The 15,221-nt window shown below is 46.0% G+C and overlaps 1 protein-coding gene across 2 annotated transcripts in view; it reads right to left on the bottom strand.

Annotated features, from left to right (window-relative positions):
- Positions 1-4,961: 4,961 nt before the first annotated feature.
- Ash1l (ASH1 like histone lysine methyltransferase) overlaps positions 4,962-15,221 on the bottom strand; it is a 152,671-nt gene continuing 142,411 nt past the window's right edge. For both annotated transcript variants that reach the window (XM_028890773.2, XM_028890771.2), the window contains exons 21-28: positions 14,800-14,886; positions 13,490-13,580; positions 12,125-12,263; positions 11,816-11,988; positions 9,852-10,018; positions 8,227-8,267; positions 6,813-7,114; positions 4,962-6,322 (exon numbers count right to left, since the gene is read on the bottom strand). In XM_028890773.2, the coding sequence (XP_028746606.1) occupies positions 6,231-6,322; positions 6,813-7,114; positions 8,227-8,267; positions 9,852-10,018; positions 11,816-11,988; positions 12,125-12,263; positions 13,490-13,580; positions 14,800-14,886 (1,092 nt within the window). In that variant the 3' untranslated portion in view covers positions 4,962-6,230. The remainder of the gene's footprint in view (positions 6,323-6,812; positions 7,115-8,226; positions 8,268-9,851; positions 10,019-11,815; positions 11,989-12,124; positions 12,264-13,489; positions 13,581-14,799; positions 14,887-15,221) is intronic.

The following is a 15,221-nucleotide window of genomic DNA, read 5'->3' as shown; positions in this document are numbered from 1 at the left end:
CAGCAATCAGGCTAGTCAGTTTTCCCACCCTACTTCTGGCTCTCCTTGACCCCAGGGTCAGCTCAGTAACTTCCCATCCCTTGTCTAGGTTTCCCCTCCTCTCCTGGAGAAGGCAGGCAGGGTGAGGGCTTAGCCTCCTGATACTGCTTGGCTGCTTCATCCCTTCAGGCTCCCTTTAGTTGGAATCCTCTAGCCTGCCCCCTTTGCCCCTCCCCTTTCCCTTTCTATGAAGTCCTTTGAACAGTCCACGGCAGGGTAACCGAGGCTAGTCGTCTTCAGCTTAGACACAGAGCACCCACCGCTGAGGACGGCTGCTCTCCTACTGACTGCTGTGATCGGCACTCTCCTTAGGGGAGGACCGAGGAGACAGCCTGGTGCCTGAACACCAGAAAACAGGAGAAAGCTCACTTCTAGCACCTCGGCCCTCTCCACATCTCAGATCCGCATCCTGCGGCCACTGAAGGCTTGCCTGGGCCTGGCGGAGTGGATGCTGCTGCTGCTGCCTGCGCTGTTTGCTGTCTGTCCCCACGACAAGTCTTACATAGGGTGACTTCTCAGACTGGATTTTGATGGCATTTGGGAGTAAGGCGCCCCCTGGCCCCTCCCCCCTCAGGTGTGAATTGAACCTAGGATTCCATGTGTGCTAGACAATGCATGGTCTTCACTGAGCCACACTCCTGGACCTAAATTTCATGTTTGAAGAGGCATTACCCCCTGCCCTTGCCATCCTGCCCTAGCTTCCTGAGGACCAGTTATATACGTGTGCGCCACAACAGCCAGCGTCTCTCTTACATATATATTTAGCGTATACATGTTTGCACATGTGTGTGTGCATGTGCACTGGAGTGCTTGTGGAGGCCAGAGATTGACGTCAGATGTCTTGCTTGGCTCCCTCCCACTTTATTTATGGAGGCAGGCTCTCTTGCTGAGGCTACCTCGACAGTTTGCTCTGAGAATCCTGTGTTAGGAATCATAGGTGAGTGTGCCCGTCTTCTTATTATGTGGGTGCTAGGGATCCAAGCTAGGCTGTCTACACTGAGTGATCTCCTCAGCTGCTTAGTCTATCCTTACAAGAGCCAGAGTTTGCGTTTTTGAGGCTCCTTTAATTGTAAATGACACAAGTGTGTGTGTGTGTGTGTGTGTGTGTGTGTGTGTTCACTCTCGAGTGCTAGAATTATAGCTGGACTACCATGTCTGCCAGGAATAAACATATACACAAACATCTGCTCACACTAACAAGTTTATATGTTTAAAGTTGTAGGACAGTGAATGTAGGAGACTGCTGTTTCTGTGAGACTAGGACCAGAAGTGTCAAAGCCGTCTACGGTCTGTGAGCATGGTCCTGGAACTGGTAACAGCTTTTATTTTCCGCGACACAATCTGTTTGCCTGTTCTTTCTGACCCGTTCTCTTGGCCATGACTTCAGATAACACTGTTAGAGAATTAGTGACATTTGGCTTGCTACAACATTTGTAGTCACAGCCTAATGGCTCAGCCTTGGACAGGTGTAAGCAGAACAGTGGGATCCCTTGCAGAACTTGAAACAGGCCAGCAATGTAAAATTTAGTTTTATACTACAAATAAAGTTTGCCTGAAGATCAGAAGGTAAAGCCAGCCACTAGTTAGCCATAGAGGCCAGGTGGTGGTGGCACACACTTTTAATCCCAGAAGAGGAGGCAGACGTAGACAGATCTGTGAGTTCAAGGCCACCCTGGGCTATTGATCCAGTCTAAAAGGGAAACAGAGCCAGGCAGTGGTAGCACACACCTTTAATCCCAGCACTCGGGAGGTGGAGACAGGAAGGGATGTGGCAGGGCGGAGTGAGGAATGTAAGGTGGGAGGAGACAGGAGCTCAGGGCTCCTTTTGGCTGGGGTTCCGTAGAGGTAAGAACGAGTGGCTGGCTGCTCCGCTTCTCTGCTCTTTTAGCATTTACCCCGATGCCTGGCTCTGGGTTTTTAAGACCAATTAGGATTCCTGCTCCAAGATGGGGCTGGAGAGACGGCTCAGCAGGTAAGAGCACTGCCTGCTCTTCCAGAGGACCCGGACCCAGCTCAGTCCTCAGGACCTACATAGCACACAGGGGACCCAGAGCTCTCTTCTGGTCTCCATGAGTACTGGGCACACATGTGGTGCCCTGACCAGATACAACATGCAGGCCAAACACTTGCACACATAAAATAAAAAATTAGAAAGAATAAATAGAACATTTAAGGAATATTTTGCAGTCACGAAGAGACTTGTGTAACAGCAGCAGCTTCACCTGTAGAAGACACGAAGGACGGTCTTGACTGCCCTGGAATTGCTCCTTTCTTCCCTTCTAGACAGGGTCGCAGGGTTGGGGATTTAGCTCAGTGGTAGAGCACCTGCCTCGCAAGTTCAAGGCCCCGAGTTCGGTCGTCAGCTCAGGGACAGGGTTTGATAGTGTGCCTTTGCTGGTCTGGAGGGAAAGGTGTGTGGCACCTTGGTATTCTATCTGAGTTCCGGTGTAACAGACTATGTCTGGACAAGATGAAGTGAGGAGGGGGTCTCTAGTTAAGTGGGGTACTTCGGCCTTTTCTGTTTCGCTGAGTACACACGTGCATTCGGAGGCCAGAGGCTGAGGACAGAAGCCTTACTCGACTGCTTGAGACCAGAGCTCAGTAATCGGCCTGTCTGGTCAGCTGGCTTGCTCTAGGAATCCTTCGTCCTGCCTCTGAAGGATGGATTACAGGTGGGCATGCCTGCTGGGCCTTTCCTTGGGTGCTGGGGACTGAGTCTGCCATTACTCTTCACAGCAAGTAATTTTCTTAGCCATCTCGAGCCTCACTTTGGCTCTTTCTTTCTTCTTTTTAATTATTTTTTTCTTTTTTCTTTTTTTTTGGTTTTTCGAGACAGGGTTTCTCTGTGGAGTTTTGCACCTTTCCTGGAACTCACTCTGTAGACCAGGCTGGCCTCGAACTCACAGAGATTCGCCTGCCTCTGCCTCCCGAGTGCTGGCTACCACCACCTGGCTTCTTGTTAATTCTTTACAGTTTTAGTCTTTAAGCACATAAAATTATACTACTTATAATTATACTAAGGCAGGTTATTGAACAAGCCCACGCCTCAGTTTCTGCTTCTTTAGAATGGAGATGACAACATCATGGTGAAGACGAGGGTCGACTGGCCCCGCTGCTGCTTCAGCCTCCCATCTACAAACCCCACCACACAGCACTGCCATGAAGACTAACACACGGAAGCTAATTATGGCAGACACTGTCTACACACGGAGCACACCGAGTGTGGGCCTGCGGTCACATGTAACAGCACATGGATGAAGTCCTTGCACTTGGGAGGCCAGACTGAGTTTGAGGCCAGACCTTGTCTTTTTTTGTTTACTTTTTTGAGATGGGGTTTCTCTCTGTAGACCAGGCTGGCCTCGAACTCACAGAGATCCGCCTGCCTCTGCCTCCTGAGTGCTGGGATTAAAGGCGTGCACCACCACCACTGCCACCCCACCACCTAGCTAGGAGATAGCTCAGTGTTCGCCTGGCCTGCACAGGCCCTTGGGCGGGCGTTCAGCATACCTAAATAAAGAAAAGTGGGGCTGGGCATGCTGGCAGACCTTCAACCTCAGCACCTTTTTTGAGTTCTAGGCCAACATGGTCTACATTTCCAGAGTTCCAGGCCAGCCAGGGCTACATAGTGAGACATTGTCTCAAAAGAATAAAGTGACCCTAGGTTCAAGGCCCCTTTAGAGGCTGCTAATGTGAAGTAAAGGATGGTGCTATCTGACAAACAGCTGGATATCTGGTAGGAGAACTGCTGTGCGGCTTACCGGTCAGGCTGAGCCCAACTAGACAGACCCTAGAATTGAAGAAATGTCTCCTGTGAGGCCCAGAATACTGATGACAGTTTTAGAAGATCTTATTAGAAACAGGATGGAGATCATGCGGGGAGATACTGGAGCAGGAAAGAGACACACAGAAAAGCAAGGTAACCACTCCACAGTTAGGAAAAGTTGTTCCATTTAATGCTAGACTTTCCAGGATTGAGATGCAAGCCTTTATGCAATTACATCCAATGTTAAAATTGGTAATACATAATTTACAAAGATTAACATCAAAACAATCATCTATTTAGATATGCTTTTCTGTAAAAAGGAAATATATTAGCAGCATTTATATTCTCCGCAATCACACAGCCTACAGACATGCAGACTAACTGTATCTATTTGCAGTGATGTAGTGCTTTTGCCCCGCTTTCCAAACACCAAAACCCACCTGGCAGCTGGGGGGTTGTTTTATTTTGTTATTATAAAATAACTGAAAAATAAAAAAGGCATTATTTTCTACACCAGTAAGAAAAAACAAGTTTTTGCACTTACCTAACATTTGATTGTCTAAAAAACATTTCAGTTTTGAATCTTTCAACAAAAGAAAGATAAAATGACAGCGTAGTGTCTTTTGCTTCTGTTCTTACATTTTACAAAGTTTTTTCTTTCTTTTTTAAAATTTTAGTGTTTAACACTATTAAAGGAAAACATTGATTTTAAGCTCTTTCTTGTCATTTTTCTTGCTTCTGACTAAAAGGAGACCCCCAAAGTGCCCTTAGTCCAACCTCCCTCCCACCCACTCCTGCAACGAGAAACAAAAGGAACCACTCCCATGGGCTTGGACATGCGACCCCAGCTCCACACGTGAGTATCTTATACTCAGGTCTCGTGGTAATGTACAATGCTTCTCTACAGTAAGAAAATACTCCAAACTATTTTCTTAATTTCTCTTTTTTCTTTAATAAAATATTTTGCTTTTTCTCTGCTCAAGGGGATCTATGGCATCCCCTTCTTCTCTTTTTTTCCCTTAAGAATAACACAGGAAGGAGAAAAAGAAAAAGAAAATCAATGGAATGAAAGGTGGTCAAATGTCTCTACCTAAATGAGTCAGAGCGTCGTCATCATAAGGGGAAGGAAATGTACAGTCAGGACATCATTGGTCCAGCATTGGAAAAGAGTAATGAGGATGTGTTTACTAATGTATTGCTTACCAATCTCACAGCATACACACACACACACACACACACATATATACACACACATATATACATACACACACACACACACATATATACACACACACACAACTTGGCACATTTAAAAACCATCTTTTCTCTTATAAGAACATCTAAAATGTATATGCATATGTATGTCTGAGAAGACAGAGCAAAGCTTTTTGAATTTTACTCGTAAGAGACAGTATGGTCTGTTAACGTCTGCTCAAGACTGGGAGGGGAGGAGACCCTGGCTATACCTCCTGATGATGAAGTCATTCAGAAAGGCGAAGGGAGACGGACGAGTGGGAGACAGACACTGGAAACTCTACGATTACGAAAATAAGAGTAGTGTTTTCATCAACTGGTGATCTACACTTGCAGCAAACACTCTGACCGTGAACACTGCTCAACACTTCTGTAGTGAGTTTCATTAGAGGAGGAGTTTAGAGTTTTCATGTAGTTTTAGAAAATTGGTTTTTGTTGGTTTGTTTTTGAAGTGAATCTTCTTTTTGCACAGCACAGCAGACACACAGGAAGAGAAGCAGCATGTGTGCTGGCGGGGACGTGGCTTTCTCAGTAGGAAAAACTATGTTCGGCAGGTTAGGAAGGGTAAAAAAATCATTACAAATACTGCCCGCCCTTGTGACCCCACGGAGGCCTCTTCTACCCCACGATTCTACCGACTCACTCTGGGGGAGCAGGGCAGGGAGAGTGGCAGCAGTTCTAAGTGCTTCAGCAGTCAGTTCGTGTTTGGACTCTGACCTGGCTGGGAGGAAGGAAGAGCTTCCTGGTCAAGGAAGGTGGGAGAGGCCCCAGCTCCGACATCTGTTGTAGGTCTGACATAGCTCTTAGAGCTGACAGAGCAGACGGACAGGCTGGGGTCCAGGCCCTCCCTCTGGAGTTTGATGTGTACCTGTCACAGGCAGCACTCTCAGTGCTCCGAGTCCCGGCACTTCCGCCTAGTCCCGATGTGGTCCTCCTCTCTACAGTAACGCTCAGGGCAAAGCCATGAAGAGGAGAAGTAAACTCAAGGGCCCCACACAAGCCTACTTCCTGCCTCTCCACTAGCTCCAGGTCTAGTAAGTACCTAGTGTCCAAGACGTGACCCTCTCCCTTGCCTGGATGGACCTTGCCCGCCTCGTCCACACTCAGAGAGCAAGAGAGCGGACTTGTTGGCTTCACTGGATCCCAGATGCTCCACATTCTTGCTCGCTCAGAGTCACTTCCGAAAGCTGTTTTCTGGTATAAACAAAGTGCGTCTTCGCAGTTTCCTGCCTGATCCTTCTTCCAGCAGGTAGGTCACGTCGATGGCTGAAAAGAGCACCAAGGTAGTTCAGCAAATATCACTCTCCCACACCTCAGTCTGGATTTGCACTCTAAAGACAACTCAAGGACTCATTCCCACCCCGCCCCTCTGGCCTAAAGCAATTAGGTCTTTCTCTAGACCTAAATTTTTGTTTTGAAGCTGTTACCCTCCCTCCAAAAGAAAAGTGGTTCGCTAGGGTATGAAGACACTATCCGAGCTCGGCCTCACACTGAAGAAACAAAACCATTTTCTTAGAACATGCTGGCGTAGCAACCAGAAGTAGTTCTGGACCCCGACAGAAGAAAACTCAGTGGTATGTGCTGCCCAGCACATGTGAAACACTAGGTTTATTCTCTAATACAGCACATGCACACACACACACACACACACACACACGTGCACACATGTACGAGCACACGCATGTGCAGTGGTTTTTACTACTTTTCCATTTACTTCTCACTTATCTTCAAGCCTAGTTACGAGCTCGAGTCTTACCATTTTTCCCAGGGATTTTCTCAAGGAGGTTGAGCAAGATCTGGTTGAGTCGTTCCCGCTGGGTGTGTCTCCGCTCCTCAGGTGTGCGGGCTAACTGCGGCTCCTGACTACCTTCCTCTGGTTTCTTCCCAGTGTCCCCGAGGTCGGCAGGAACTCTTTCCTGTTCTGGCTCCTCAGGGCCGGGCATCTCACTGGCTGCTCGCTCCTGACTAGCCAGCACCTCTTCAATTAAGGGCAAAGCATCATCTTCTTGCCCTAGGTCTTTTAGGGGTGGCTTTGAGCGGTCAGCCTTCCAGGATGATCTGTCAAAAGGACATGTGAATTTAGGGCACAGCTGACAAGGCACTGGACAGGTGGGGAATGAAAGCTGGAAGCCTAAGGTGGCTTGAGATCCTCAAGTCTGCTTCTTAGAGCTTTGCCTTGAGTTACAAAATCTGAATGTCAGCATTAGTACAAACCATCACTTTTCTCTGAAATTTAATTTTTCCTTTTTATGGCAGTACTTGTATATGCTAGGTTAGTGTTCTACCACTTAGAAATTAAATTAATTTCCATTTGTAAAATTAAACCTTTCTTGTTCTCAGAAATCTGAAGCAAAAATGAGATAGAATCCCATAAAACATAGCAGGCCTGGAAAGCTGATTGCTTCATGAACACAAAGGAAGCTCAGTCCAACCGCAACAGTGTTTAAGGTTTATTTTACCTTTCCAAGTTATCTAGCAGTCTTCACTTTTTATAGGCTACTGTTACGGAGAAAGTAGTGGGCATTCATTATATTTAAATTGTGTGTGTACACGTGTGTGCATGTGAGTACAGGTGCCCATGGAGGCCAGGAGAGGGTGCGGGATGCCCTGGAGCGGGTTTACAGGTGGCCATGAACAACCTGACATGGGTAGGGGGAACAGAACTCATGTCCTCCACAAGAGCAACACAAGCTCTTAACCACTGAGTCATCTCTACAGCTGCAGTAGTGGCTACTTATGCTCTTACCTGACAGACAAGAGAAAAGCCTCCATGAGGAACATCCTTCTCATTTATAAAACAAGGAAAAATATAATCTGTTAAGTGCAAACTATGCAATACTGACTGAATCTCTTTAATAGAGGCATCAAAAGTGGATGCACCATTATGTGATGGAGAAAGCTCAGTCTAGAAAGGAAGAGAGATTCCGAGTCCATCTGCAGTTCCACGTCTAACCTTGTTCTCTCTCCCTTCTCTTTACGCTCCCCTGTTCTTGCTAAGGATATGTAACGGGAATGCACTGCTCCCATTGAAGTGATGGCATTACTCAGGGCCTACCCTACAGAGAACAGCCAATCCCAGGCGGGAGACCAACGAAGAGCTACTTGCTTTCTTGTTCTGTATTAGCTCTTGGCTAACCCCTTAGGAACCCTCACGTTTATCCAGGACTCACCGCCCTCCGTTCCTCTTGTAGTTGTCTGGGACATAATGAGGCTGCAGAAAGAAAGAGGAGAACACATTAGTGCTGGGTCTCATCTGGGGACACTCGGGTAAGGAGACAACTCGGGTGACTTTTTCTTTTTCGTTATGGGTAGGTTATTAGGATGCCGACATCTTCCTCGTTTGCCTTTTTATTTTTATTGCTGTGAGGCAAATCGCTTTCTTTGCCACATGCCCCTGCTATAATTGTAGTAATGAATGAAAATCATTGGTCTGCATTTTTAACAACTAGAGAAAAAACCCAGGGAGGAGATGCGAATGAAAATGTGAACATGAGCAAGCATTCTATCATCAAGCTACTTTCAGATTACATTTAATGGTCTTGTCTTACATGGACAAGTATTTATTTATTTAGTGTGTTATGTTTGGGTGTCTATGTATCACAGCTCATGTATGAAGGGTTCTCTGCTACTACATGGGTTGTGGGATCAGACTTAGGTCTTCAAGATCTAAGGAAGTGCCCTTATCCGCTGAGCCATTTAGTCAACTGTCTTATGCTCCACCCTTTTTTGTAGACAAGGTCTCACTATGTAGGCCTAGCTGCCCTGGAACTGGCTACATAAGGCCGGAGTGGCCTCAAGATACAGCGCTTAAACTGCCTCTGTGTCTGAAGGCTGTGATTAGTGGCCTCTGTCTTCACACCCAGTCATGCCTTACTTTTGTTTTTTGTTTTTTTGAGACAGGATTTCTCCGTGTAGTTTTGGTGCCTTGAACTCACAGAGCTCTGCCTGGCTCTGCCTCCCAAGTGCTGGGATTAAAGGCGTGTGCCACGTACGTGTGTGTGTGTGTGTGTGTGTGTGTGTGTGTGTGTGTGTGTGTGTCTGTGTCTGTGCGCGGGCCCCCCCCCTTACATTTAGACATTAAAAAAAAAAAGCACCAAAGGATGTTTTAAGGGCTAGGACTGCTTGGAGCTCAACGTAAGCCTAGGCTACACAGTGGCTTTGAGGCAAACCTGGATTACAGTAAGACCCTGTAATATGAAAGATTATTTTTCAAGGATACTATCCTTTTTATGTATTTATTTATTAAGACAGGGTCTCACTACGCATTCCTAGCTGGTCTAGAACTTGCTATGTAGACCAGGTTGGCCTTGAACTCACAGAAATCCATGGGCCTCTGCACACTACATGTCCCACCACATCTAGCTTTTACAAATTGTGAGTATGAAGAAAGGAAGGTGTGGAGGGATGGGGGAGGATACTCAGCAGGCAGAGTACTCACCATACAAGCAGGAGGACCTGAGTTCAAATCCCTAGTACTCACATAAAAAAGCAGGGTGTGATCCAGTGTTGGGTGTTGGGGTAAAGACAGCAGGATCACTGAGTCTGCTGGCTATTGGCTCCAGGTACAGTGAGAGACCTTGTCTCAAGGAGGTGGGGTGGAGAGCAACGGGACAGGGCAGTCAGTCTCCTCTGCCTTCTCACCTGCACTTGTACATGTGTGCACTCACAAGGAAAGGCTAGTGAGGCTAGTGTCACACACGGGAAACTCCAGCACTCAGGAGGAATTAAACACTCAAGGTCAGCTGATCTAAGCGGTGAGCTCCTGCCACAGAACAAAACCACCCCGGGGACTTACTGAGAAGTCTCTTCTGGGGGTGAGCCTCTTGGGGAAATGGTCAAAGGCATAGGGTTTGGTGCAGACGGGATAGCGGTTCCGGTGGATCTTGTAAAACAGGTGTGCTGACTTGTCAAGTCGGTAGTCACAGATGTAAACATCTTGTTCCTTTATTCCTTTGGGTCTCCCTGTAAATTCAAACACTGTTACAGAATCTGACTTCTCAGGCCAGAGAGTTGGCTCAGCTGCTAAGAGTACATGCTGCTTTTACAGAGGACCAGAGTTTGGTTCCCAGTACCCAGGTGAGAGGGCTCATATTGTCTGTAACTGCAGCTCCAGGGGAATTTTCACCCTCCCTCTGGCCTCTGAAGGCACCAGTACTCACACAAAGATACATACACAGACCCACATTATTAAAGATAAAATAGATCTAGGCCCAAGAGTGGTGGTGCACACCTGTAATTTCAGTGAGGCAGAAGGATCTCCGAGTTCAAGGCCAGAGAGGTCTGGTCTACACAGAGAAATAAATCCTGTCCCAAAACAACAGCAACAACAACAAAACAACAAAAAGATCTGAAACAAAGATCAGTCGATCTGATTTTCTTTGTCCCCAGAAGCAGCCCAGTGGACAGCTATCTCTGAGAGAGAAGACAGACCCATTAGGAGCAGACACTATCGTCATTAAGGAAAGGCTGGAAAACCAAGCATTTGATGATTGTGGAAGAAAGCAGAATTTTTAAGCACTAGTATGCAAAAGGAGATGGAACATAGCAGTGGAATGGAGTAACAGAATGTAAAAAACCCCAGAAATGTAGATTGAATGTTGCAGGGATTTTTGAGCATATACTCTGAGGAACAGAATGGTTCATGGGGAAGTTATGGGAAAGGAAGAGTCATAAATATGAGGAAGCACATCAGAAAGCTAATCCTTTTTTAATTGGAGAACTCAGGTCACAGAGCTGTAAGCAGTTTGTCAGTATGGAATAAGAATACTTACTATTGTCAAGTTTTGCTACGATAATGAAATAAAGATATAGGTAACTAAATTCTTGCCAATCATGGCAACAAACACACATCAAGCTAGCCATAAACTAGAGCTTTTGTATACCATTTGATCTCTGTAAAACTCAGAAAAATCTGCTTTCAAATGAAAGAAACTCATGCTTGGTTAAGTATATCAGTAGTAAAATGTGATGCAGCTGGATTCTGAAATTGGCTCAATATTCTCAAATATTGGAGTTGGGTGGTGGCAGCAGCAGCAGGGTGGTGGCGGCACACGCCTTTAATCCCAGCACTCGGGAAGCAGAGGCAGGCGGATCTCTGAGTTCAAGGCCAGCCTGCTCTACATAGTAAGTAACAAGTCAGCCAGGGATAAACCCTGTCTGAAAAGAAAAAGTTGGGCCCAAGTGTTTGCCAACAAGCCTGATGACCTGAGTTCAATCCCCTAAACTCACCTGGAAAAAAAAAAGGTGGTGGTGTTATGAATATTTAAGTACTGAGCACTAAATAAAAGAAAAGGGACTCTCTCAGGAAGCTCACACCCAGGTCTTTCTGAGTATCTTTCTCCCTTAATCTTGGTGTTTACACATCAGCATACCTTTATCAGCTGGGTATGGTGGTGCACATAAACTATAATCTCAGGCAGCAGATCTGACTCTGGAATTGAAGGCCAGCCTAGTATACAAAGTGAATTCCAGGCCAGGGCAGCAGAGTAAGATCCTGTTGCAAAGTGTATGAATGAATAAGTAAATGTGTGTGAACGTTTGGCCTGCACATATGTATGTGTACCATGTGTATGGCTGGTGCGCACTGAAGCCAGAAGAAAGTGCTGGATCCCCTAGAACTGGAGTTACAGATGGTTCTGAGCTGCCATGTGGGTGCTGGGATCTGAACTTGGGTCCTCTGCAAGAGCATCAAGTGCTCTTAACTGCTGAGCTCTCTCTCCAGTCCCAAAGACCACCTCTCAACAAGCCTTCATCATTTACCTTTACAATATGTATAAAGGTCCAATACACAGCAGGTCCCAACTACAGCCTCCAAGGGAATGATCTCATAGAGTGGCACCCGAAATAGCTCATTGTGATAGAACCGACGGGATGGAGAGTGGTGGGTTTCATGGGGGCGGAAATAATGGTGACCAAAGGCAAACCGTTCCTCTCTTTAAAAAAAAAAAAAAAAAAAAACAAAAAAAAGGAAAATGAGAAAGGAGAGGTTAAGTCTACGAGCAAGACTCCAGTGCATACTCCGCTCTGCTGGGAGGACACAGCTGGAAGCAGACAGGACCAAGCACATACTTTTCATTCTTCCAAAGCTTTTCAATTCTAAAGATGTCAAGTTTATCTCGGTTAATGTGTGATAACAATCTGTAGGACTGACGGACTGGATGGCCATCAGGTGTGCGTCGACTGTCCCTCATCAGGTACACACAATCACCTAGGAATGTACAGAACAAAGGAGAACATTAATATTGACCCCTGGGTGTATTCCATAAGGCATCCTTTTATCTGATCCATGGTCTAAAACAATATGGAGGGGTAGGCAGATAGCCCAGTAATTAAATGAGCAAGGACCTAGGTTCAATGCCTACTACTACAAAAGAAATCAAGAGAAAGTAAAATCAGCAGTCTTATGACTATTATTAATTCTAATTACAAAAGGCTCTCTTTAGTTTTTTGTTTTTTATTTTACTTTCTCTTTACTAGGTTTATTATTATTATTTATTTGTTTTGATTTTGAGACAGGTCTTACTATGTAGCCCTGTCTGGCCTGGAACTTACTAAGTAGGCCAGGCTGGTCTCAAATTCAGAGATCCACCGCTCTCTGTCTCCAGATGGGATTAAAGACACTGTGCCACCATACCCGTCCACTGGGTTTAAAGTGAACGTAAAGACCTTGGCTATAGCTCAGTTGTAGGTGGCTCAACTAGCATGCTGTGGGTCAATCACCAGCACAGCGAACAAACAAGCCAACAGACAGATAAACTACAGTAAGTCAGGCACAGCAGCTAATGCCTATTATCCCAGAACTTGGGAGGCAGAGACAGGACAGCTAGGAGTTCGAGGCCTGGCCTGAGCTATAGTCTGGAAAAAAAACCCAACAAAACAGTAACAACAAAATAAGACACAAACAAACACCAACCCACAATCAAGCAACCAAACAAAAGCCAGCCAACTAAGGGGAGGGACTCTTAACGCTTCAGCATCCCTCAAGAGCTAAGAGACAGTCCATGGTTGCTAAGGAATCAAGTGGGGTGGCGTCACAGTCCTCAGGGATATAGATTATGGTAAGCACCCCTGGCTGAAGGAAGTAATAATCTCCTTCCACCCAGGCGCATGCAGCTAATCCTAATGAAATGCAGTGGCGCACACACACACACACACACACACACACACACACACTCTCACATGACTTTTTAGAAGGTTTTGGTGGGGGGGAGATAAGAGAGGATAATGGTAAAAGGGGAAAAAACTTCAAATAGAAATAAAATTAGCTTTGTAAAGCTGTTTCTACAAATTGTTAAATATACGTTGGAAGTGGGGTAATGATAAGTCTAAGGATATCTATTCAAGGCCATGCAGGATGATGACTATCATGCACAGAGTATATATACCCTTCCCACTACTCAGAAAGGTCAGTGGGATTTGGGCCTCTGTACTTACCCTGACGAAGCAGCAAGTCATCTCGGAGTAAACAGATGAAGTAGACACACCCAGGTTGGGCATAGTGGGGCCGAGGGATCATGGGTACCTCCTGGAGAGCAGAAAGTCAATGGAGAAAGGCTAGAATTAATATACTTGGTCTAATGATCTCAATTCAGGAGAGGAAAAGAACTAAGACTTAACATTTCCATTCAAGACTTACTAAAGTCATTTCCACACACTACAAATATGAAAACCACTCATTTTTAAGGCCACAGAAATGACAGCAGATGACAGGGACTGACAGGCCCAGGGCCTGAGATAATGCTTTATAAAACATTAGTTTTGAGACTGCTCGGTGCGACCTCTGAAAATGTGTGAAATGGGGACATTCATGACAGTTGTATTTGGAGGCTACTTACAGCTATTTAGTGTCCAAGGCCAGGGAAGTAGAGCCTCCTAAATTGCATCCCTCACAACAGCACTATGGTTAAGAAATGGTGCCTAACCAGGGGGTGCTAGCGCACGCCTTTAATCCCAGCTCTCGGGAGGCAGAGGCAGGTGGATCTCTGTGTGAGTATGAGGACAGCCTGGTCTACAGAGGAAGTTCCAGGACAGCCAGGGTTGTTACATAGAGAAACCCTGTTTAAAAAAACAAAAACAAAAAAACAAAGCAAAACAAAACAGAAAGAAAGAAAGAGGGAAATGCTGCTGGGCGGTGGTGGCGCACGCCTTTAATCCCAGCACTCTGTGAGGCAGAGGCAGGCGGATCTCTGTGAGTTCAAGGCCAGCCTGGGCTACCGAGTGAGTTCCAGGAAAGGTGCAGAGCTACACAGAGAAACCCTGTCTCAAAAAAAAAAAAAGAAGGAAATGCTCCCTAAATCCTTCTTTTTATGGAGGTGATTTCATCAAGATCATAATGCACATTGATTGATTGTGTGTGAATGTATGTATGTATATATGCACACTTGCTTGCCATACCACTTGTGTGGAGGTGAGAGGACATTTTGTAGAAACCAGTTCTCTCTTTCCACCATGTGGATTCCTGGGATGGAACTTAGGCTGCAAAGTTTAGCAGCAAGAGCTTTTATCCACTGAGCTGACCTGGCAGCCCAAGATCATACATAGAAATATACAGCAGTACAAGATAAGAACCCACCCAACTTGGTCAAGTCACCCACTTGTACTTCAGTAAATAACCGAGTCAAGGGTTGTTTTCAACAAAACATGACCTGACCCAAACGGTACTTAGAACTCTGTCTCTACCACTGAGAGGCTGAGCAATTCTGCCAAGGAGGGTCACATGCTACTTCTAACGAGGGCCAGCTTACCCTGTCCACAGGCCGAGGGTCACACTGCTCACAGAGGTAGTGCTCCACATCTGTGTTCACACCCATGCAGTCACAGTGCTGCCACACCTACGAACACAGACACACTTGACAAGGATTGACACTTAGTGAGAGAAGCCCTGAGGAGCAATAGTGACCGTGATAAAAATAAAGCCACAGGACAGGGCAAAGGGAAGGAGGAGTGAAGAAGCCGTAAGTGGATGAGTGAGAATTAGAAATAAAAGATTACGAGGGAAAGACAATGTCTGAATAAAGGTATACACACATCAACTCTCTATCGAGATCCGGGCAAAGGCAGTGGCAGATGAGAGCGAAGGAAGGTGCTAGGCTCCAGACCCTCACCCGCTGTGGGACACTGTCAACACAGCAGCTGCTCTGAGGCTAAGCTCGGTTCTAAGAACTGC

Source organism: Peromyscus leucopus, chromosome 6, assembly GCF_004664715.2.
Source record: "Peromyscus leucopus breed LL Stock chromosome 6, UCI_PerLeu_2.1, whole genome shotgun sequence".
Classification (NCBI taxonomy): domain Eukaryota; kingdom Metazoa; phylum Chordata; class Mammalia; order Rodentia; family Cricetidae; genus Peromyscus; species Peromyscus leucopus.
The sequence above is the reverse complement of the archived record's forward strand: the minus strand, read 5'-3'. Positions and strand labels throughout refer to the sequence as shown.